The sequence below is a fragment of the Bombus fervidus genome, chromosome 3 (assembly GCF_041682495.2).
Source record: "Bombus fervidus isolate BK054 chromosome 3, iyBomFerv1, whole genome shotgun sequence".
Classification (NCBI taxonomy): domain Eukaryota; kingdom Metazoa; phylum Arthropoda; class Insecta; order Hymenoptera; family Apidae; genus Bombus; species Bombus fervidus.
This window is the reverse complement of record NC_091519.1, coordinates 19,393,821-19,416,264: the sequence shown is the minus strand read 5'-3', so window position 1 is coordinate 19,416,264 and position 22,444 is coordinate 19,393,821. Positions and strand designations below refer to the sequence as shown.

At 43.0% G+C, this 22,444-nt stretch overlaps 3 protein-coding genes across 3 annotated transcripts in view; 2 read left to right on the top strand and 1 right to left on the bottom strand.

Moving 5' to 3' along the window:
- LOC139985821 (uncharacterized) overlaps positions 1-11,509 on the top strand; it is a 49,398-nt gene extending 37,889 nt beyond the window's left edge. The window contains exons 2-3 of the mRNA XM_072000610.1: positions 8,237-9,588; positions 9,677-11,509. Of these exons, the coding sequence (XP_071856711.1) occupies positions 8,300-9,588; positions 9,677-10,157 (1,770 nt within the window). The 5' untranslated portion in view covers positions 8,237-8,299 and the 3' untranslated portion in view covers positions 10,158-11,509. The remainder of the gene's footprint in view (positions 1-8,236; positions 9,589-9,676) is intronic.
- On the bottom strand, positions 4,121-17,176 carry LOC139985833 (uncharacterized). The gene is made up of 7 exons (XM_072000629.1): positions 16,722-17,176; positions 16,220-16,621; positions 15,892-16,149; positions 15,733-15,796; positions 15,566-15,660; positions 14,851-15,068; positions 4,121-4,586 (listed from the first exon to the last, which is right to left on the bottom strand). Exons 1-6 carry the CDS (start codon positions 17,103-17,105, stop codon positions 15,006-15,008), a joined length of 1,266 nt encoding a protein of 421 aa, XP_071856730.1. The 5' UTR covers positions 17,106-17,176; the 3' UTR covers positions 4,121-4,586; positions 14,851-15,005.
- Positions 17,177-19,231: 2,055 nt separating this feature from the next.
- LOC139985424 (uncharacterized) lies at positions 19,232-22,122 on the top strand. The gene is made up of 4 exons (XM_071999839.1): positions 19,232-19,287; positions 19,645-19,796; positions 19,938-20,541; positions 20,686-22,122. The coding sequence occupies exons 1-4, from the start codon at positions 19,232-19,234 to the stop codon at positions 22,055-22,057; spliced, it is 2,184 nt and encodes a 727-aa protein (XP_071855940.1). The 3' UTR covers positions 22,058-22,122.
- The last annotated feature ends 322 nt before the right edge of the window (positions 22,123-22,444 follow it).

Sequence of the window (22,444 nt, the reverse complement as noted above, 5' to 3'; positions counted from 1 at the left end):
TTTCCACGCAGAAATAACTTTGCGGTTCTGTACAAGTCGAAATTAATTGAGAATCGCCGGAGTTGATTAAATGTTTGGAGCTAAGTTTGCTAATTTAACTTTCGTGATAGTCGTATTAGCGTTGCAATTGCGAAAAAGGGGGCGAAGGTAGAGAAAAGGGCCAAATTCCAATAACGTTTCAAAGTTTTACATCTTTATTTCCATTTTAAACGCAATGAGAACAAACATCGGTCGAATGTTGGTACGAAAATGAAGTTACGTCAGAATGGAAGTTGCCAGGCTCGTTATCGAATTACATCGGAAATTACGAAAATTTGACTAGCGACTCGCTCGGCGTGGAAACGGATCGGAAATGATCGAGTTATGAGAGAAATATTTTTTTTTTTTTTTTTATAAATATATATTGAGAGCGTATGCGGAATATAGCGCGAGCTTTTCGTTCTATATATTGTATATACTTCAACGTCGGAGCACGTCGTTTCATAGAAACGACTGGTCTTCGATATTCTTGCGAAGACGCTACCTGGGATTCGGTACTCTCACATAATTTTGCAATTAACCTCCTTTCGTTAAATCGCCGGTAGAATGATTTCGCCTGGAGGTAAACTGCCTGGTATGCCTGAAACACTCGCGCTCTTCATTCTGGATATAATTATACGATTACATTACAAAGGGCGCACGTTGCGATTGATTAATTGCCACGATCCAATTTGTTCCGCTGAAACGCATTGCACTTTAGAGATAAAACATATTTGTAGCTATTTTCGTTATTACTAGGCTGCGGGTCTTTACGTAAATTCATATTTTTGCAATTAAAGAAATTAATGGAATCTAAATGGGGATTTATTCCACTCGCTGGACATTAGAGCGAGCACTTTGTTCCGAATATTTCGTAGAATCTCGAGTATTTTTTATTTTTCGTAAATCCATAAATATCCGCGGATTAATGTCTGTTTAATCACGCAAAATATCATCCTCGCGAATCAATGCATACGAACGAAATGATACGGATATCATCGAAGCATGCCTGGGTATCGAGTAAAAGATCAATTAGATTTTAATCAGAGATATATTTTTCGACGACTCGATGACCCCTCTTCTATCGATTAAACCATTTTTTACTAGCAGCAACGCTCCGCGGCCATGAAATAACAATTTCTCGCGTCTCCTAAATATAAAATTTCGGAAAATTGATTCGTCATCGACTACGCGTTAAGATCCTGCGGAAGACGTTAAATATTGATTCGGCGGGTTAATTTACATTCTTCGAACGGCGGGACGAGTATCGACGTAAAGTCCACAAATACTCCACTCTCTCCATCTTTCTTTTCAAATACCTGCATTACATTCGCCAGAAATCGTCGAACAGATTTGGTTACGCCAAATTATTCGAACGTTTCTTAATCTGGACACCGTGTACCAAGTCTAACGCGCGACTTTGCGATAAACTTTTTAATCAATCTAATCTCTCAAGTATATCCCGATTAAACGTACGTTGTGGTAACGTAAGAACTATTAAATCTATCGAAAAATCTACTCTCGTTACTCTGCCGTTCGTAACGGAATTACGCAAAAGGAAGCCGTTGTACTTTCGTGTTTTCAGCGTTGCTTCTTTCCACTGACACGTCCAGCTCTCGTTCCACGAGACATTGGAGTATCGCTAGCTGTGGTAGTCGGAATCGTTGGAACTACTGGAAGAAAGAATCATCGTGGATCGATTCGTCGGTCGACTTCGATATTCGTAATCTGGTTTTTCCGCCAGATTATCCACGATCGGCTGATGGTGTTACGTGACTGAGAATGCAGTTGATGCCTCGTGAATTTTAATTCCTCCGCGTAATAGATGCTTCTCGAGAAAACTTTGTCGCGTCGTAACTTGTCACCATCCTCCCTGCTGTGTTTCACGTTCTCCGAGAGGTGCACGAGACGGTCGAAAGAACAAACGAACAAACTTTAGACCACTCGGTCGTTCGAGTTGGATCTGCAAGATAGAGCAGTCGAATGAACAAAGATAATTTATCGTTGGTCAGTTGTCTCGAGACTCCCTAGGTCTTTAAAATTTCCCTGGAGAATCCCTCGCGAGTCGCGCCGCCGACCAAAACCGCTTTCCCGCGAGCAACGATCCTCCGGTTTTTGGGGTTTAGCGAAAATCGCGACGGTCTCTCGCATAAATCGGTCTTCGTAGTTTGCGCGGGTGGGTGTCGAACGCGTTCTTTGGCTGACCAAAAATGGAAACGAGTTCGAGAAGGAAGGGTAATCCCGAATATCAGCAAGAAAAGTTGCAGGCTCCTCTTTGCACGATCATTCAGCGGCTTCTTTTCTTACGTTCCAACAGGAACGTATCCTCCATCGTTTCTCGATGACGACACTTTGTCTTCTTCGTTTCTTCCTCGTCCAAGAAGCGGCAGCCAATCTCCGAGCTCGTGCCCAGCCTTTTATCCATAATCTTCGCGGATAAAGAACCGTGGATTTTCTCACATCGAAGAAAGAATCTTCAAACTCGAGATCTATCGACTTCTGAAAATCGGATAGCGACGAAAAGGAGTACGACTTTTCTTCTCGTTTGAAAAGTAAATCCCTCTCGAATGATTCTCCTTCGGCGATGTTGTCCATCTTATCTAACGGAACACGATGAACACGCGCGACAACCGTAGACGACGATTGTACTCGGAAATAAAGTATTCGCAGAACTGGCCCTGGATCAGCGATGCACGAATGCGAGCGTAATTAATTTTTATTGAATCGTCGGAGCGAACGACTCGCTCAAAGGGCAGGTAACGGACGGAGGGGCAGCCAAGGTCAATTTGCCAAACACGGTTTAAAATGCTTCGTACAATGACAGCTTTTTAATATCTTCGCTCTGATCGCGTATTTATTCGCGATATTTAAATATCATTAAATATTAATGTTTAAAATAACAAATAACGTATGATATTTAATATCGCCCGTTCCGTATTTTAAGAAGAAAATTATTGGAATCGATTTGGTGGATTTTCGCTTGCTGATAGATTCGTCGGTAGAATTATAAATACTTTAGCCGCATGCACGTACAGACAATTATTCCGTAATTTTACTGCAGCGTGAAATAGTACGTCAGAGTTTAGAGATGCGTGCGATGAAATTTGCATCATTTGCTTGATAAGCGATAAATAATGTACAACGGTACTAACTATCTTTGAATTATCGAAGCTCCTGATAGCTACGGCATGCGACAAAGAGATTCACGGATGAATCGGAAAAGCAGTATCGCGAATAAATTAAATAAATAAATAATAGAAATAAAATAAAGTGTCTCGTGGAGGGAAAAACGAGCTGTTGGGAAATCGGAAGCGTCGCGTATTCGGGGAACGTTTTGATCGGCTTTCGATCAAGCGAAAAGATCGTCGGGACGAGAGGTCTGATATAGCTTCATAGTTGATGCATGAAAAGTTCCTAGGATTTCTTGAAAATCGATGCGTTTGGCGCCAAAACGACTGATTTTCTCTACCCCAGACTGCTTTATCTCCATCGTATTCCACCCACGCAAACGTTTTCCCGGACAAAGAACTAGGTCAAAGGTCAGCGCGATGGTGAATTCGCCACTTTGTCAACTAGTCGCCTCTGAACTTCCATTTTTCTTTCGTGAAATGCATTCGCGTCAATCGCGTATTTAGACGATGATTTTTGCTCGAATTTATCGCAAATTTTCTTTTAAGCACCGACAAGCGTTCGTTAGTTCTCTGGATACTTTTGCCGGAGATGCAGAACAGGAAGCGTGATACAAAAGTCTGGCGTGATTAGGATGAGCAGGCAAAAGGTACGAACGAGCTACCCATTTTTCAACAATGGAACCTCGACCAGGTAGGTATTACGGTAATAAACGTAGATTTTCGTGTTAAGCCAATTTGCAAGTCAACGGCATCGTATATTTTTATTGTTGCATTGTGCTTTTTAAACCTGTCCGAGTGTCGCAAAATTCGAATTTACAACCGTAATTAAAAACGAGGGTCGTTAACAGCTATTTGCAACCGTGTTACTTACTACGTACGGTTCTTCTTGGTATTTCTGAAACTCTAAGCGACCGAGCATTCGTGCAAACAGCTTGATAAAAAGACTCGATCGTGTACCGTGCGTATACGTGGACCAAACTGTATCTATCGCTTCTAATATATTTGTCATATAAATCCCGATTATAGCGCAAAACGCGTAGAGAGTGTCTAATGTCAACTCATTATTGCAAATATTTTACAACGTACGGTGAATAAGAAAGAATATTTCTAGAGGAAAATCTAAATCCAAAAGAGAAATCCTAAAACATAAGCAGAATATTTATTTACTGATTTATTTATTCGTTCGAAAGATTAATGCGATTGAATTGGCAATGAAAAATTAAATAAAATGTTTCAAATTATTTAGAAACAAGTCTATATTCGTAGGCTTCGTTATCAACCGCGTTAATTTTACAGGAGATGGTCTAGCAGGATCAGAATCGTACATCGTCTCGTTAACTTTTCTCGACGGAAGCTTTATCCTTGTCAAGACTCGTTGCGTTTCTCGTCGTTCTCCGGGCGATCTGAAAGAAGTGTAGCCGATGGCGCGATTCCATCCTGCGTGAACGAAATCATCGATAAGTTAAGTTCTCCGTAAAATCGAAGAACGTTGTACGTAACGCGGCTCGAAACAAATTCGACAAATTCGAGAAAGGATAAAGAGTTAAGCGGTAGGCAGTCCGTAACACAGTTTCTGATACTGATCGTCGTGTAACTGGCTTTGATCGGTACGAATAATCGCGAGCTGAACCTGTCGTGTTCTAATTACGTCGTTTCAATCGGATTTCTTTGCAACTAAATTTCTGACATAAACAGACGGGACGAGCCGAAGCGAAATTAGAGAGAAAATGCTCTCCCGTGTTCGGAAATGAGGAAATAAGCGGCTATCGAGTCGGCTAAGGATTACGCGATCGGCATTTGTTTTTTCGTTGCAAGATGGAAGTAATAATTTCACAGAGGTGCTTCTTCGTATCGAGTTGCCTTTTAACGATAGCGTGTCCAACGTTTTCTCTTCGATTCTTGAGTTTCCCGTCATTGTTGAATTTATTATTATCGGTAAATTTTATTCGTAAAACGAATACACGTTCAGACTAAAAATTTACTATAACATTTACTGGAATTTTATGGATGTTGGATTAAAAGAATCGGGCAGTTTCTGTACGCTGTGTCGGGTATACGTGTCTTTCTGTCTGATTCTAATACAGAGGCGACGGTGATGTGACAATAAAAATAACGAATACCATAAATCCAAACAGCATACTCGGTAATAAATATCAATCGATGACGCGCATCCTACCTTCTACTTTACCTAACTAATGCAGGTAAACGATACGAAGGATGTCTCCCCATGGAAATTACTATCTTCGTGTTCGTATTGTGTATGTAAGGCGTAAGGAATAAAAATTCATAGTTCGTTAGATTTAAAAATAAGTGGAAGACCTACCTCGAAAATTCATAAGAAACGCATATGTACGGTAATCCCTAAGAACTTGTAGCGCTTTATTTCGTCCACCGTGTACACATTGCAAATATTTCAAACGCTCTATCAACTTGACTTTTTGGCTCGTCTTGTAAATTCCTTGTAGCCGTCTCGTTAATACCAAAAGAATTGTATCGCGTTAATTCACGTTTCATCGAGAAGATTGGATTCGACCGAAGGCTTCTCGCCGAGAATTACACCGATTACGGGAAAATTGTAACGTCGCAACTACAGTAACTTTCTCTAATTGTCGATCGTACAAAGAAACGAGAAAATTGGAAGAGCTTGCACCGATCGTTGCACGAGTTTACGTGAAATTCAATTTCCCTCTTTCTCTAGCCGCGTATCCGTTTGTCTCGCGTATTTAACTTCCACGGGCAATTAGCGCAACGTGATATTAAACACGAACTGTATGAGAATTGACGCGAGAAAAGACCGGTAGATGCAAGCGAATTGTATCGATATCCTGATTTGCCGCGAGCCAGTTGAATACAGAGATATCGTAATCTTCGTCGTGGCCCACGATCCTATCGGTCGTCCTTTTCTCCTCCATTCATGTTTAATCCACTGCTAAATTCCATTTCTTCGTTCAGGCTCGCCCGTACGTAACAATTTCTCTCTGCAGCGATAGGACGGATTTTTATGTCGCAACGCGATACCTATTAAGCGATACAACCATCGATATTTTAATTTCTTTCGTGCAAAAGAAAAGCGGAGAAAACCTTATTCGTCGAATTATCGGCTTTCTCTTTGGTAGGTATCTGCACAAAACTCGTAAAGTAATTTTTCACGACTGAAAAGCCATGTATCCAATACGGTGGATATTTTGAAAATTTCAATATTATTTTATCATATCTGATCTAATCGAACGGTAATTATAAATTTTACTGTACGCGACTAACTAAATAATCAAGGTCGACGTATTATTCGCGTTATTCGATTTAATACGCGTTCGTGAAATTTCTGAAACTATCTGCTTATTTACGGCTACGGCGTGTTTTACGTTTACTCGGGCCACTAACGTCGTTTTCTGCAACGCGATTAATATCCCAGAATCCGATTAGTCTGCAGAATGGTAATCGTTCGTCTACGAGGATGCGACGTGTCGGTGGTTTTCAAGTATTCGAAAGACGACGAGAAAAATTGCAATTGTTTCACCTTCCTCCGTACAATTTCCTCGTATCAATCGGTGTCTCCGCCGAACGTAATATTTAATACCGAACGAACAAACGAGTCAACTTATTCTACGGAATTCCCTCGTTTGAAATTCTCCTCGATTCATTTTAATCCCTGATGGGTATTCGGCATCGATACGCTCACAGGGAATCGGTAAAACCATTCTGTCGAATGCCGATCGATTACGGTGGCAACCTACTGGTTGTACCGATATTTCTTAGCAAGGACGATATATTGTCCCGTTGGAAAATCCCAGAATATTGTTTTGTTTCTCGTCGTTTCTGCAAGGAAGCTTACTTTTGGCAGGTATGGTCGTTAAAGAGGTCGAATAAGCCGGACCTCAGGAACGGGGACGGTCGAGTAGCGTCCTGCCGATACCGAAATTTGCATTCGCCAATCGCCCGATAAATTTGCATGATCCTGTTTTAATAAACGGAAAATCTATATCGCGAGAACGATGGAAATTGTATACACAGAGGAGAAACGATACGTCCGATCCTTGGGCGTACGAACAACAATTTCATTAATTTAACAAAAGTACACGATGTTCGTGTTGATTTTCTTAATCGGTGTGATCTTCGTTATATCCAATTATCTTTTCGTTATACGTCGAATACATCGGGATTCGTACGACGAGGAACATCTCTATTTCCACTTATTCTCGCGTTCCTTTATTTTTTGAATCCGCGTAGGTAGGAATTTTCAAGAACGACGAGCAATTAATCATCGACGCTGGTTGCGCGTCCACACGCTTTTTCTCTGTGACTTGCACCGCGTGTCCCGATTCAATTACCATGCCAGCTTTATGGCTCGGTGTAAAAATGAAGTGGAAAAAATGGAAAAACGAAAAAGCGAGGTCGGAATATCTTTTTGCAAAATAGCATTGCTACCGAGTATCGATTTTATACCGCTTAGGGGTATATTTTGAATCGTTTTAGGATAAAAGAGTTAAGTCGGCGAAAGCTAATTAATTTATCCAAATATAAATATTATGAATTATATAGAAATTAGTCGATGGAACGTTGGTAGAAAGTTTCGAAATATACCAAGCCTCGACTTGACCCTAATTATAAATCCGACTTGACCTCTTCCTTCTAACAGGACAGGTTGCCAGGTATATCCCTGGAAGTATAAATAGGCTGTGTTAATCGCTGGACTTTCCCACTTAATGACCAAATTTCAAGCATTCGACATCGAGTTTACGCCGAAAGTGTGATTTAACATGCAATTGCGTGAATCGCGTCATCGATCTGGACACTAACCAAAATTCTTAACGTGAATTTAATTCGGTTTAATCGTAGTAATCCCATGCAACAGTGTAGAGCTTAGACTCGGTGAAACTTAAAATACGTAAGATTGCTAAAACAAGTACGACGAGGATGAATATCTTCGTGAAAGCGATGATGAGAAAAAACAAGGAGGTTGGTTGTTCCACGCATCCTTTCTATTATCTGTGAAAACTTTGCCAATAATCGGAATACTTAATAACGAGCAAGAAATTGTATTAACGCATTTGCAAATTTACCTTTTCTTTTTTTTTATTCTGTTATAGTTCGAGGAGGGGGAAGAGGACGAGGGGGAACAAGGAAAGGACGAGATAGACGTGATAGAGCTTATGACGGGAAATTGGATCGACTGGTTTGAGAATCGTTCGGCGAAGGAGAACAAAGTTGCAGTCGGTACTGCAAGCGCTGGAAATACGATGAGAGCTGTGCACAACGGCGGACCGTGCGACAGCCACGAGTCCGATAGTTCGCGGATAATTTTTCAATCGACGCGGAAACCTCGAGAAACGTCGAATTTGAGGAACATTATTTCCCATTTCGAAAAGGGTCGTCTCTCGCCTTTGAAAAAGAAGAGAGAAATCGACGAATACAAGCAGAAGAACTTTGTCAAGAGGATCGTCGAAATTTTCGAAGAGAAATACAAGATTTATAACGATTCGAAGACCGCGCAGGAGATTCAAAAAAGTCCGGAAGAAAATAAGTCGAACGCTGCTAAGCTGGAATCGTGGACGGAAAGATCCAGAAGATTCTGCAATCCTTTCAAAAACGATTCCTCTCGTTCGAACCGAAACAGTACGAACGTCGACGAATTTGACGGAAGCACCTTGTCATCCGAGGACAGAATTTTTGATACGTGGGAGAATAACAGACTTATTCGGAGAAGACTAAGAGAGTTAGAAAATTCAAAGAACTCGGTCAAATCAAAGATGATCTTGACTGCTTTCGGTCGCGAAGCTCCTGGTCTGGAACTCTGCTCGACTTTCTTGCCTCCTAGTTCCGATTCCTCGAGATCCCCTAATTGCCTCACAAGAGCAGAGCTGATGCGAAAAAATTACTCTTCCGACTCGATGAAGAGTTCCGACGAGACCAGCGTCGATTCCTACGTGCATTCATCGGAAGAAACTATTTTTTCATCCGACTACTCTCTTCCAACAACGAGTACCTTGATCGAGTCCCCGAGGAGCGATAATTCGACGTTGCCAGAAACTTCACACGTCGATAAATCTCCAAAGATAATCGGGGCATTTCTGAAGAAACCGATCGACGTCGAGAACACTACCATCGATTGGATACCTGTCACCGGAAAGAGGCTGCCGCGGAAAAGATCGCTCAAGAAGCTGCTCTGTTCGTTCACCAGAGGGAAGCTCGTCAAAAGGTTCTCGTCGGAAAGAAACCTGAGCGAGGAATCGCAAGAATTCCAAGATGTTGGATACGACGAGAGATCTTGTTCCTCTATGTCTATAACTTCTCTGGTTTCCGTGGCGGACGTGATACGTCATCAAGAAACCACCAACTCTTTCGAATCTAACAGAAGAAGCGAGCTGAAAACTTTCAAATCGAGGAACAAATCGAACGAAGAAAAGGGCGAAGCTTTTTGCGATACGTATAGTTCTGTGGAGTAGGTACTTGATATTCTTATAATTTTATAAATAAACATTATTACTCGTTAAGCAACAAAGTAACACGTTCGTTCGTTCGTATCGCAGTAACCAGAAGGGGAAACAGCTGGTTTTAACGGAGGTGCCACGCGAGGACGTGAAGCTGGATCTTGGCCCGTCCTATCCTCCCCCTTCCCAGACCATTCGATTCCTTTCGCATTCGGTCGACAAACTTGTACCCAGGCTACCGGAACATCCATGCGTACCAAAGATCCCGGAAAATCCGTTCGTTACCCCGACTAAGATGGACAGCTTGGAGAAATTTAACAGCTCTTATCACACGTATTACAGTAATGTCTCGCCACCGACGATCATTAAGAACGACCTGTACGAGGTGGAGTTTCGAAGAAGCTGCAGCGACCTTTCCTCGTCGAACGTGACCAACCACTACGACGTCCCCAGAAGATTCTTATCTAAATCCGAGAACGAAATACCATGGATGTGGAAGTCGAAGTCAAACAGGAAAGAGGAGCCAATTTACGACATTCCCAAGTCACAAAGTATCGAGAGACCTAGGTCCAACATTTAGGATGACGCTCTGTCGTTGAAGAGAAACAGCATTTACGAAGAAGCTAAAACCAATCTCAACACCCGCTCTCCGGCTCAACGCGACTTGGAATCTCACCATGCTATCGCGAAGCCCATCGATACTAGAATGTACATGAACGCCCAGGTGCAATCGTCATCGTTGAACGATCTGACTTTCGACGTTTAATTTAATTCGACGATACGATTGTACGCAAGCGGTCCCTCGGTTGAGATTCGTTTATTTTAAGATGAAATCGGTATATTATATTATTACATTATTATATGATTGGCATAGATACCGTGAAATTAGTTTATTAGTTAGGCAGCTTTGACAAGACTTATTTCCAGATCTGATTGTCGCTCGATATACGATGATACGATGTAACGAAATCGACGGTACAAATTTTTTTTACGAATTTGTAATACAAATAATTGTGGTTATTGCGTATTTCATGATCGTTTTAGCACTTTTCGATATTGTAGATACGTTGCAGCGAACGGTTTAGAAGGTCGGATCGGATGGGCGCTTTTGAAATGTTTGTAGATTTAGGTAAACGTCGTTTTAGAATTGTACGCGAGTTCTTTTTAACGATACGTTATAAACCACGTACATAGGTAATTCTGTCGCGTGATAGTCCCGTATATTTGGAAACAAATGTTTTACGAGATCTTTTCAACACGCCGATTGTGACTGTTTCCTTTAAACGAGCGAACTTTGTAGTTTAATTAAATCGCGAGAATTCTATTTATTTTTGTATTTGCAGGTATTTTAACGGTTTTAAAAATTTGTCCTTTTCGTAAGGTACGAAACGCGAAACATTCGATCACAGTTTTTAATTCAAAGCTCTGGAACGTGGTAAAAGAAACAGAAACTAGCTGACAGAAATTACACAAAACGTTAAGTCTTACTTATCGTTTCCAACGGAAACTTTCTTGCAAAGACTTTTATCGTGCGTGCGATAGAATAGATTTTCGATTTTAAAGTTATTTCTAAAAATTCCTCCTCTTTCGTTTCCTTTCGTTGCCACCTGGAAACGCGAAACGAGGATACGAGTGTAAAATAACGTGCGCAAGCAAACCGCTGTAAGAGCAAAGAAAAAAAAAAATTCTACCGTCGTGGTATTTCTGTGAAGAATAAATATCTTACAGTGTACTAGAACTTGACGCTACATGTACTTTACGATCTGCAGATTTACCAGTGTCACGTAATTGTGCCATGCGTCGAATTGTGTTATAAGCGAGAGGTAGTTAAGCTTACGTAGATGTGATTACTTCTACGAATTGTACATTTCTATTTATCGTACAATTTACGTTTATACATAGTTAGACTTAGGTGTTTTTTTTTAGCTCTTTCATATATTTTAATATCTTGTCTTTTCAATAAAAATTCTCGATGCAAATTTCAAGTCCTCCTTATATATCCGCTTCTATAAGGGAGTAGAAGCTTAGTGGAAAGCAAGATTTTCACCTAACGCGTTAGGATCTGAAGAAGCGCAGCTCCTCGAATAATCTGGACACGGACTGATCGGATCACCGTGAAAAAAAAGAAAGGAGAGCCGTAATTTCACTCTGCTTGTTCCGATCGAGTCGCTCAAGTCTATCGTAATCGAAGCGAATCGTTATCGTTTATAAGATTAGAATTTGTTCAAAATTCGACGCGTGTCAAAAAATGCTATACATACGTGTACTGTAATCTTGTCGATTCAAAGGATATACATTTTTTGTGTGCACGCGCACGTACGTCGATAGGATAACGATAGAACTAAGTTTTAAATCGGCAATCTTTTCAGTCGTATCGTCCTGTCAGTGGTATCGTACGCGAGATTCTCGTTCGCGTCACCAGTTCAACGAGGCGGAGAACGATCCAGTAGCATCGTCGATAAACCCGGTTACGCGGTGCGATCGATGTTCGTCCTTGCGCTTGTCATTTCACAGCGATGAAACGGCTATCACGAAAGATCGCGATGATGTTATGAAAACGTCTCGGATCTCGTGGGGCCATAAAGGTGCGATCTTGCTCGCGCTAGATAAAATGATACAGCGACGTAGAATGCTCGTACGCGCCGGACACGGTTGCGGCGCAGATACCTAACGACGCTTAGCGCGGGTCGTGACGGTCAGACATTACCGTCACCGCTGAAACTACGTTGGCCGACGTACCTGGAAATTGTTGGTGATCCGTGTACGTGTCAAGGCCGGCAAATTTTTATCAACAGCATCGCCGAACATCGTGTACGGTACGTAGGATGTGCGTCATTTTTCGAATTTCGAAAGAATAAAGGAGAATAAATTTGTTTAAGGGCAGGAAGAATTTGGTCGACGTCGATCAGCGATAACGTTATAACTTTGTGACGATTAGTTACAACGTTATCTCCGATAACGATAGAGACGCGTACACGCGTGGACATAAATTTACAATACGAGTTTGCGTCTCAAGCATATACATCTTGATATTAAAATAACACACGGTGTACGTAGTACAGTCGTAAATCGCTCGTACCGTGCGACCAAGCGTTCTTCGATTTCGAAATGAAATTGCCACGAAAACAGTCGCGCTGGTAATTAATTACCTCGAAAGAAAAACATTCGCGAAAGAACACGTCCCCTTTGTTCGCGATTCTTCCCGACGAAATTTCCAACTAGCTCGCGCGAAATACTCGCATCATTGGGATTTTATTCGATTCGTTTATTCCTTGGTTCTTAAGAAACGGAGAAGGGAGGGTAAAAATAAAATGGTCGAACGAATTAAAAGCTGTATTTGAACAAAACTATTAATCAGCGGATCGTAATTAGTGTCTGTGGCCGTTTAAGCAGGACGTGGATATTGGTATAAATTGCATCCGCTTTCGGTAGCCAATAAAATTAGACGAATCGGACCTGTTTACGTTGCACCGGATCACCACAAATTGATACCAATTAATTAGGCAACGACGTTTCAGAGGGCGTTTACGCGAATGGTTTCGAGGCAAACGAAGATACACGAGCAGATACTGATCGACGATTTACTCTTATCGAATCTCTTGTTTGTATCAGCGAAAAAAGCTTGCATAATTTGACGAGCGTTCGGCCGTATCGATTCACGGCGGTTGATTAAAGCAGCCGTCCGTCATCGCTGTATCACTTTGTAATTTATCGAACCGTTTGCCACCGCTTCTCGGCCTGATCGTGTTAATTCCTATGGATTTACAATCGGTATGGAACGTTAATCGAACGTAACGAGTTAGTTAGCTCGGCTTTTCGGATAACGTTTCGTTTGTCTGGTCGCCAGGCAAGAAAATAGCCGACCAAATCCTCGAAAGATTAAGATTTATGAAACGCTATCCAGCTAGCAGACACACACCTACGAAATTGCCTCGCTCCTTCGGAAGCTTATCCTTTGTCTTGGCCGAGGCAAAGGCAGACCTGTCCCAACGACGACGCAGTTACGTACAACTTAAATCCCAGATTGAACTCGCTATAACCGCGTTTCGGTCTATAGAGAACTGTTAAACTCCCTTGCCGTTACATCGTTACCTCCTTTGCTATTCGCTTTGTCGATGATTTCTCCTAATCGTCGTCGTTCTACCACGATTGTACGTTTCCTGTCGTGGCTCGTACACAGTTCCGAGGGAAACGCATCGAGAAGCGAACGTGACGAATAGAAAGATCATCGCGAAGCGGACGAAGAAGAAACGATCGGAGGTCGTGTCTTTTTGAATTTGCTTTTACCGGTCGATCTAGCGGTTTCGCCGAGTACGGAACGAAAGGAGCGTCGTTGATCGCGAGATCCGAGGGAGTGGCGGAAAGATGCGAAAGGATGTGCGTTGAGATCTTAATAATTTAATCGACTGATAAAGTTACACGGGTACAAGGTGAAATTGGCACGCAGCGTCGATGCGTTCACCAGGGGAAAAAAGGAAGACGACAGAACGAGAGAAGAAGCAATTTTCCAGGGTGATGGCCTGGAAAATTGCCGCAACGTGTCTGCGCTCACCGATGTCCGATGTCGATGATCGTTTTATTTTTCCTTTGCCGCTAGTCGTGGAAAAAAGGTCGTTCCTTTTTCATTCGAGTCTGTCGTCAGAAAAATTCTATTTATCTTTTTGTCACGCTTTTCCGTCGAGAGAAATTCAACGTCTGATCGCAACTCCTTTATAATCTCTTAAGCCCGCTGCACGCGAACTGCAGGTTTCGTCTCGAAAATATCGAAGATTCGCCTCTCGATCGAAACGGAAAAGGTTCGAGGATCGCGACAGGATTAACGCGAGCAATGGGCGTAGCCAGACACGCTCGGAGACGGATCTCGCTTCGTCGCACGGGGCTCGATGATTTCGCTTTCTGTATCTTATATCTCGTCGCGATGCATCTTCATCGAACAACATCGTAAAATTTGCCGCTAAATTCGTTAGGAGTCAGCCGCTCTCCTTTAAACTGGCATCCGCATCCAACCACCGTACACGATCGTTCTAACGTATAACGCCGAGGATGTTACGTCTCGCCGGGATAACCTTTATTTATCCGGAAAAGCGGAACAGAGAGGGAAACGTTGCACCTGGTCGCTACAATCGGAGAATTTCTATCGAACGAGAACGTAAATTCCGGAAAAATATCAAATTCGATTGCCTTTGCGCAAATCCGGATACCAATTCCGATGCAAATGCACGGGTATACTTATAGATCTGGTGGTACGTGAAAAGCCTGAACGTACTACTTACCGGCGAGAAAATAGTTTTCACGAATATACGACCGAGCGGACGCGAATGCGCCAGAAAACCGATGAAAAATGGTAGTGTTTGGTCCGTGATGGAAAGACGAACGATCTTATCGAATTTTTTGGAACGTTGCTTGCTTCTTTCTTCCGTGTCGTTGCTCAAGATGAAGTCGAAGGAAACTCCAAAAGGATTATCAGATACGTCGACATCACTCCGACGATCTGCAAACAATAGCGACATTTTTTTCGAACAGCAGCTTTAAAAAACGGGTCGTTGATCGTTCGTCGAGCGTCTGGTTCATATTAAAATAGCAATGGAGAGCCGAACCGTAACGAGGGATCGCGATGAACGATTTTGCTGGAAGCGTCTGCTGGAAATTGGACAAACTTGGCGTGCAACTGTTATTACGAACTCGTTTCAGCTTTGCCACGAAACCGAACGGGATATCGAGGAGCGAGTTACGGTAACCTCTCGGATGCTTTTTCGCGATGCAATTTACGACGGTACGATCTAGGTAACATTTGGAGATCGTGGTTATTAAGCGAAATCCAATTAATCTCTCGCTTTGGTGGGATAGAAAGTAAGGTAACGAGATTGGTACGACCGACGAGATAAAGACGGGTTTTTCTTTGGGTTGGTTGATGCGTAAGGAAGAAGAGGCAAGTACGTTCGTAATTAAAGTCTACTTTTCCGCAGAAAAGATAGAAAATATATTTACCGAGCAGAGCAATGACAACTTGACGTCGAAGAGACCGCCGGCGGAGAAACGAAGCCGTCTATTGAGAAAGTGCAGCGTAGTACGAACGGTATCCTGTAAAAAAGATACGAACGATCGTGTACGATGGTTTCGGTAAAACTATGAAATTTATATCAAAATACTCGCATTGTATGGATATCTCTCGACTATTCTCGCGTCCCATTCGACCAGGGTCACAGCCATGAAATTAGCCTGGAATTTGCGATCCTTCCGTTAAAATCTCTGCTCGAACGTTACGACTAATTTACGAAACGAATAGAAATAGAAGGGAGAACGATCGACGTTACCTCGGTTATCGTGTAATCGCAGACGATGTGCAGGGCCAAAAGCTGCCCCATATATCCGACAAGCCACGAGCTCATGTTGAATATCAGAGGCCAAGATAAGTTGTAGTCGTTGGTCACGATGACCCAATCGATGATAAAGTAGAGATTGCTGATGATGTGTACGCTCAAATTTCCTAGCCAGAAGAATAGCGACCACGAGTAAAGGGAGCCCAGGGATTCGCCGGATAGCATCAACTCGTCGTGCAATTCCTGGATGGTCTTTTTCGAGTAAACGTTAACGCGGTGTTACGTTTCGCTGTTTTAATTAACTATGATATGTACGCCGCACCTTTTTGCTGACGCTGGTGCTTTTGTATCCGACTCTCGAGGGTAGATTCTCCCTCGCGATCTGGTTCAGCTGATGAAAGCGTTGGCCGAGAAAGCTCGCCATTCCGAAGAACTTGTAGACGGACGTCGCGTTGGTGACGTACAGACACATGTAACTCATATTGAACAGCCAAGTCTCGTTGAAGGCGAACATTCCGCTCTGATTAACCACCGTCCAAACAACGATCTGACTGATCAAAAGAATCCACGCAGCTATCCGAGTTTTTACCTCCTTGCGCGGGTAACCCAGTTGGCTGAGCCTCTCGTCGAAGTCTTGCTGCGCGTTCCATATGCGGCAAAACGCTTTCCTCGTGAATATCACCGATATGATATCGTACATAGCGATCAGGTAGTTCACCATTACCTGCCATCATCGTGCATCGTTAATCGTCCGACGAACCTAGCTACTTTCGGCAAGATCGTGTGGAGATCGATCGCGCGATTGGAAAAAATGTTACAATTACCTTGGCAGTTTCGACCACGTTAAGGATCACTTTCTCTCTCTGCACGGCAAGGAATCTTACGCACACGTTGTGTATAGTGTAAGAATAGATAGCCATGTAGACGAAGGAAAATAGGAGATACCAGTTGGACGGGACTAGCTGGTCGCCCGTGAAATCGTACGGCGCCAAACCCAACACTTTCATTATGAAAACTATGGGGTAAATCGCCGAGTACAATAGCGAATCCGGGCCGTGATACTTTCTCGCCTGACATTTTCTCGCTTCGGTCACTTCCGCCAGCGTACTTTCAACGTCGAACGGCTTTACTCGAGTTTTCGACGATGGAACAACCTCTTTCCTCGGGTAACGCGTCAATTCTTTTTCCAACAACTTTGAAAAATTCATTTTCCTCGTTATCGTGTGATCGCTGTTTCTCACGGAAATTTCCAACTGCGGGGTATCTCCACGCGCGTTTCGTCAAAGAAAATTCTGTGGAAAAATACGCGCGTCGAAGCCTAGCCGCATATTTTACGAACTTTATCGCGGCCTGCGATTTTACGCGAAGGGTCGTCGATTACGATTTCGAAACGAATCGAGTTTAGCGTCTACCGTCGATTTGAAATATTAGCGAAAGCGGAAAATAGTAAAAAAGGAAAAAAGAGTACGAGTACGAACAATCCGGTGAACTCGTATCGCGTATACAAAACCGTTTTCCCCTCTGATTTATCGTCCGGTCGCCGATAATTTGTTTGTTAGCCGCGCTCGATACGCTTTTCCAGTTTATTCGCCGCGCTGTGTATCGGCGATCGTTCCCAAAAGAGATTTAATATCGAAAAGGACCAATTACGAGAAACGAAATGAAACTGCGTCGATCGTTAAATCGAAGTTCCTCTGGCGACGAATTAATGATTTACGAACGAAAGAACGAATAAACCAAGTGAGAAAACACCTCGCTTCCGTCGCGACGAATACTTTCTTCGACGAATATCCTGAAGAATACTTCCAGAAGATCCAACCGAGAGAATAAACATTAACGATGGAAATTCGAATCGCGCACTCTCGTTCTCCGTTCGTAGAGACGACGATGTCCGTTTAAATCGAGAATGCTTTGGATCGCGCGAAGAACGAATGCGAGAGCGAATCGCGAAATTTGCGATACAGACGCTGTGGACGAGTAAAAAGATGGGTCGCACGGTGAAAAACGGAGAACGAAAAACGGAGAATGAAAAACGGTGCGAGTTACCTGTCGCGTGGTCACGAAAACTAACTAACTGTTCCTCGAGGAGGATGCGGCGAAACTTAAAGAGAAATCGCGCGGCACCATCATCCCCGGTGACGCGGCAAGCGGTCGAACGTTTCCCAGCAACCGCGTAAATAACAACGAAACCGGGGTCTTCAATCGGCCGTGATAAAACGGAATTAAAGTCGTTAATTCAAACAAACGCGAGTGAACGTACACTTACGGCCATTAGAACGTCCGTCGTTCCTTCAGTCATCGTTAAATTATGAATCATTGAACACGGCTGAAGCGGAATAACAAACCGCTCCAGTGGATTTAGCTTCCTATCGAGCAACCCTGTCGCGTTTGTTATCCCTTTTTTTCGCCAAAGTGCTACAAATCACGAGCGTTTTATCGATTCCTCGTCGGTGAAATAACGAGTGTTAGAAACTGCGAGGATGACGATAATGCCACTCTACTGTCAACCTAATCGCATCGAATCCAAGCTGCGGACTAAACGACAATCGTCGTGTTAATATCTCTGGTGTACAAACGCATCGTAAACAACTAGCTGTTTATTTCACAGCCATTCCGTGTCATTCGTTATCCGTCGATCTGATTAGAAATAATCGTTCGATACAAGAATCTTGACGACTCTATTTACCATTTCGTCGTCCTTTCTCGTCGGCCATTAAAAATGCAACAGCCGATAGAATTTATCACGCTCTTCGACAAATCCATCATCGACTTTCGACCCGTCGAGATCCACCGATTCGAACAACGTCGATACGCGAGCCTGTCCCATCGAAATGTCGCTAATGGTCGTGGGATTGCGGCCGTCCATTAATCAGATTTGCTCGCTCGCGATGCTCCAGCTCCGAATGGATCGTATCTTTGCTGTTTATTTCCGCGATCCTGTCACCTCTTACGAACGAATTGAGATCGTTCGTGAGATAAATTATTACTTTTAAAATCGTTCCGAACGTGCGATCGAGTCGTTGGAATAAACGACAACACCAATCAATTGAACGTAACTGATTTGATTTAATCGATCGCAGGACGGATCGCGTCGCTTCCACGTCGGAATAACGAGAGCCGCGTTTGGCTTTTTACAGGGTGTGGAAAGTGGAATAGGAAGGAAGAGAGAAAGAGAGAGAGAGAGAGAGAGAGGGAGAGGGTAATATAAAGCAGCGTATTAGATGAAAATTTACGATGGAAAGTGTCTCGTCAGGACGACGCCCCAGAGGAATGCAATCCAACTCGGCGTGCAAGACGAGCGATATTCGTGGAACGGTTCTCATCGCGCATATCCATGGAAATAAAAGCTGCTTTTACCCCGCTTCTCTGGAAAATTGCTTTCGAGAGTGGGTTGGTTTTTTTTCCATCGATCTCGTCAGCAACTTGTTGCCGCTCTTTGGTATTCGTTACCGAGCATCGAATTTCCCCACGAAACCTATCGGTTTTTGCAACGTGACAAGGTTCCCTTCGGAAAATTGCAAAGGATAGCAATTAAGAAGCATGCTCGGGCGCTTTGAAATTCCAATCGACGCATCCCTCTGAAATTGATGCCGAGTAGCCGCCTAATCGAGGAACGAGAAACAACGTTCGATCGGCGATCGAAAATCATCAGTGAATCCTGCAGCTATGCTCTTCGAGAAATAACTTTACCCTTCGAACGTATTAAATCGCCGATTCTTACCGATACATTATACTTTTCCGACACAGCACGAACAAGATAAACGAAAAGATCACTATGAAAGCGGTAAAGGAGCAACTGTTCGAATGGGCTTGTAAGAAGTACGCGATGAACAGTCTGTTGGACAGACGTCTACTGCGAGAGAAGGCTCTGGAACTGGCAAGGATAAGTGGCTCGAACGGTACTTAATCCCGCTGATAATATTTTTTATCTTCATTTTTGTTTTTAGCGCATAGAAAGTCGATAGAGTAGCTTCGGTTGGAAATGCAGCTAGCGTCGACCGCCGATTAAACTTTGCTTCTCTCGGTGTTACCGTGTGTAGGATTCAAATGCTCGGACAGATGGTTGACTACGTTTTTGAAGGAATACGGCTTCTCCACCGATTTGATAAGTCAGCCGGGACCGATGTTCACCGATTACCGCGACTGGATCGACCTGATGAGATCGACGATAGTCGAGTACAGGCACAGGGATTTGTTTCACGCGGACGAGCTGACCATGTACTCGGACGTTCTCCCTTCGGGAATCCCGTGCAACGGGATCAAAGATCCAAGGGCGATCGATTCGTCGAGGAACCGAGTGACGGTTTTAATGAGCTGTAATTCTTCAGGAACGACGAAACTACCGCTCTTCGTCTGCGGACCGTATGCGTCCAAGATAACGGCGAAAGAGCACGTTTACAATCACAGCGAGGATTCTTGCATCGGGGACGAGTTCTTCAAAAGTTGGCTGTCGAACGTGAACGATCGTATGATCGAGTCTAATCGAAAGATCTTGCTGTTTCTACGACGAGGCAGAGCTCGCGCGCTGAAGGATTTCGCAGCGAGCAACGTACAGCTCGTTTACTTTCCCGAAGATTTCCCGGCATTTTTACGACCGTTGCGAAGGGACGTTTTCCATTACGTTAAAATGGTATTTAGACGAAGGTGAGTCTCGTGACAGTAATTTTTAGACAATTTCGGACACTGTCCTCCAAATGTACACCGCTGGCAAAAGTTTCTTAAAGTTTGATGAGAATGTTGCTTAATTTTCTTCGCTGTCGAACAACGGTGAAACGTTTGTTGTTGAAGGTACGCGGAGCGATTAAAGCGATATACCATGAAATGGAATCTCGACGACATCCTGGCGTCGCTGATCGAAGCATGGGAGTCGATACCGCGGGAACTGATAGTATTCAGCTTTCAAAGGACCCACTTTAGGACCGACGACTGCTTTCTTCGGATCAATTGCGATTGCTGGAACAGCTTGAAAGCCGGTATCTCGTTCAAAAAATTCGTGACGTTCGACGACGGTCTCTCGAGCGAACCGGCGACGTACGAAAAAAATCATCGATGTCGTTGTTACGAGCTTTCCAACCGGAAAAACGTTGAACAGACCGACGACGATACCGTCGATTCTGCGTTGAAAAACACGCCGCGAGGTATCTCGCGAGCGACTGTTTCAAAGCTACCGAACGAATCCGATCGGAATCTTCGAGCGATGCCTCTAAACGTAAAGAACCGTGCATGTAGAAAATACGACTGTTCTATGGTAACGAGTCGCGTCAACGGTAACGCAAGCACAGCAACGATAACGTGCAACACGATAAAGGAAAATCTAGTCGAAGCGAGCAGCGGACGTAGAAAATCGCAAAAGAGAATTTACAGCGAGACACGATTTTCTACGAAGGAATGGAATGGCGATCGATGCGCGTCCGAGCAGAGGAATATTAAAAATACCTTTGTATCGAAATACCCGAATGTTATCCGTTCGACTTCGTTCGAAGATGAAACGTTTCAAACAGAAGCGAACGAAATACGAGAGTCTCTCCAACCGGTCGTAGACGAAGCTTTGACTTCATCGTCCATTTCAACCACCGAATCAAGCTCTACCAACAACCTGATCGATAATATCGATGTGACTGATCCTAAAACGATAAGGAACTCTGAACATAACGCGATAAGAAACAATCTGACGCGGTTTAAACATTTAAACAACGAACAAGGTGACGCCAGGTCTGAGTGCACAAATCAAGGAACGGTAGGATCTAGCGTTTTGGACAAATTTAATCAACCGTCTACCTCCACGAACAACTGCAACGTTACGTCTGAAATGATTGGCCAAGATACGCCTCGACTAGTCATGGAAAATCGTAGCAGAAGTCAAAGTTCGAACGTAGTCGCGAACAACGAGAGCAGCTTGCCTTCCGTTCATCGGAAAATCTTGAACATTACGAAGCAGAAACGACAAAATTCTCTTTCCAACAGTTCCGAGGACGATTCTGAAACGAACGAACCAAGGGAAAAGAAATTAAAAACGAATCATAACTGGTCTAAACAGTTCGAAACTTCTTTCGTTTTTGGTTCTCCGGATACGAATTATTCTTTCGGTGCTCAGCGTAATAAAAATATCGTGGAATCGGGTATTTTTAACATAAGTCCGTTTATTTCTCCGAGGGATTAAAATTTCTCTAAAAATTTTCAAAGCAGAGAAATTTTATAAATTATTTTTCTACGCGTATCGAAACAAGACGATTTTTTTAAGAATTCTATTTAATTATACATAACGAAGAATATTTTTAAGCTTTTTAAGAATATTCTTTTGAGATATTGTTTTTTTTAGTTTAAATCGGGTTATATAAATATTTATAATCGAATCATTCTGAATACCGCTATTGCTTCTGATATCTGAAACGATAAAGTCGCAACAAAGATATACTCTATTAAAGTTGCATAAAATACGCGTAATATGAAAAAATATATAAAGTATCCAGAGTATAGTGCTTTCTATAATACTCCATAGGAAAACAATTTTCTACCGAGATTCTATTTTCTTAGCTATATTTTCAAA

Bases quoted from the DNA above. Each gene is read 5' to 3' on its own strand.
- LOC139985833 (XM_072000629.1), bottom strand. From the start codon at position 17,105: ATGAATTTTTCAAAGTTGTTGGAAAAAGAATTGACGCGTTACCCGAGG. The intron at 16,622-16,721 runs GTAATTGTAACA...CGATGATGGCAG, and splicing joins ACGTGGTCGAAACTGCCAAG to GTAATGGTGAACTACCTGAT. The intron at 15,661-15,732 runs ATGCGAGTATTT...TATCTTTTTTAC, and splicing joins AGTCGAGAGATATCCATACA to AGGATACCGTTCGTACTACG.
- LOC139985424 (XM_071999839.1), top strand. From the start codon at position 19,232: ATGGAAATAAAAGCTGCTTTTACCCCGCTTCTCTGGAAAATTGCTTTC. The intron at 19,797-19,937 runs GTACTTAATCCC...TACCGTGTGTAG, and splicing joins AAGGATAAGTGGCTCGAACG to GATTCAAATGCTCGGACAGA. The intron at 20,542-20,685 runs GTGAGTCTCGTG...TTGTTGTTGAAG, and splicing joins AAAATGGTATTTAGACGAAG to GTACGCGGAGCGATTAAAGC.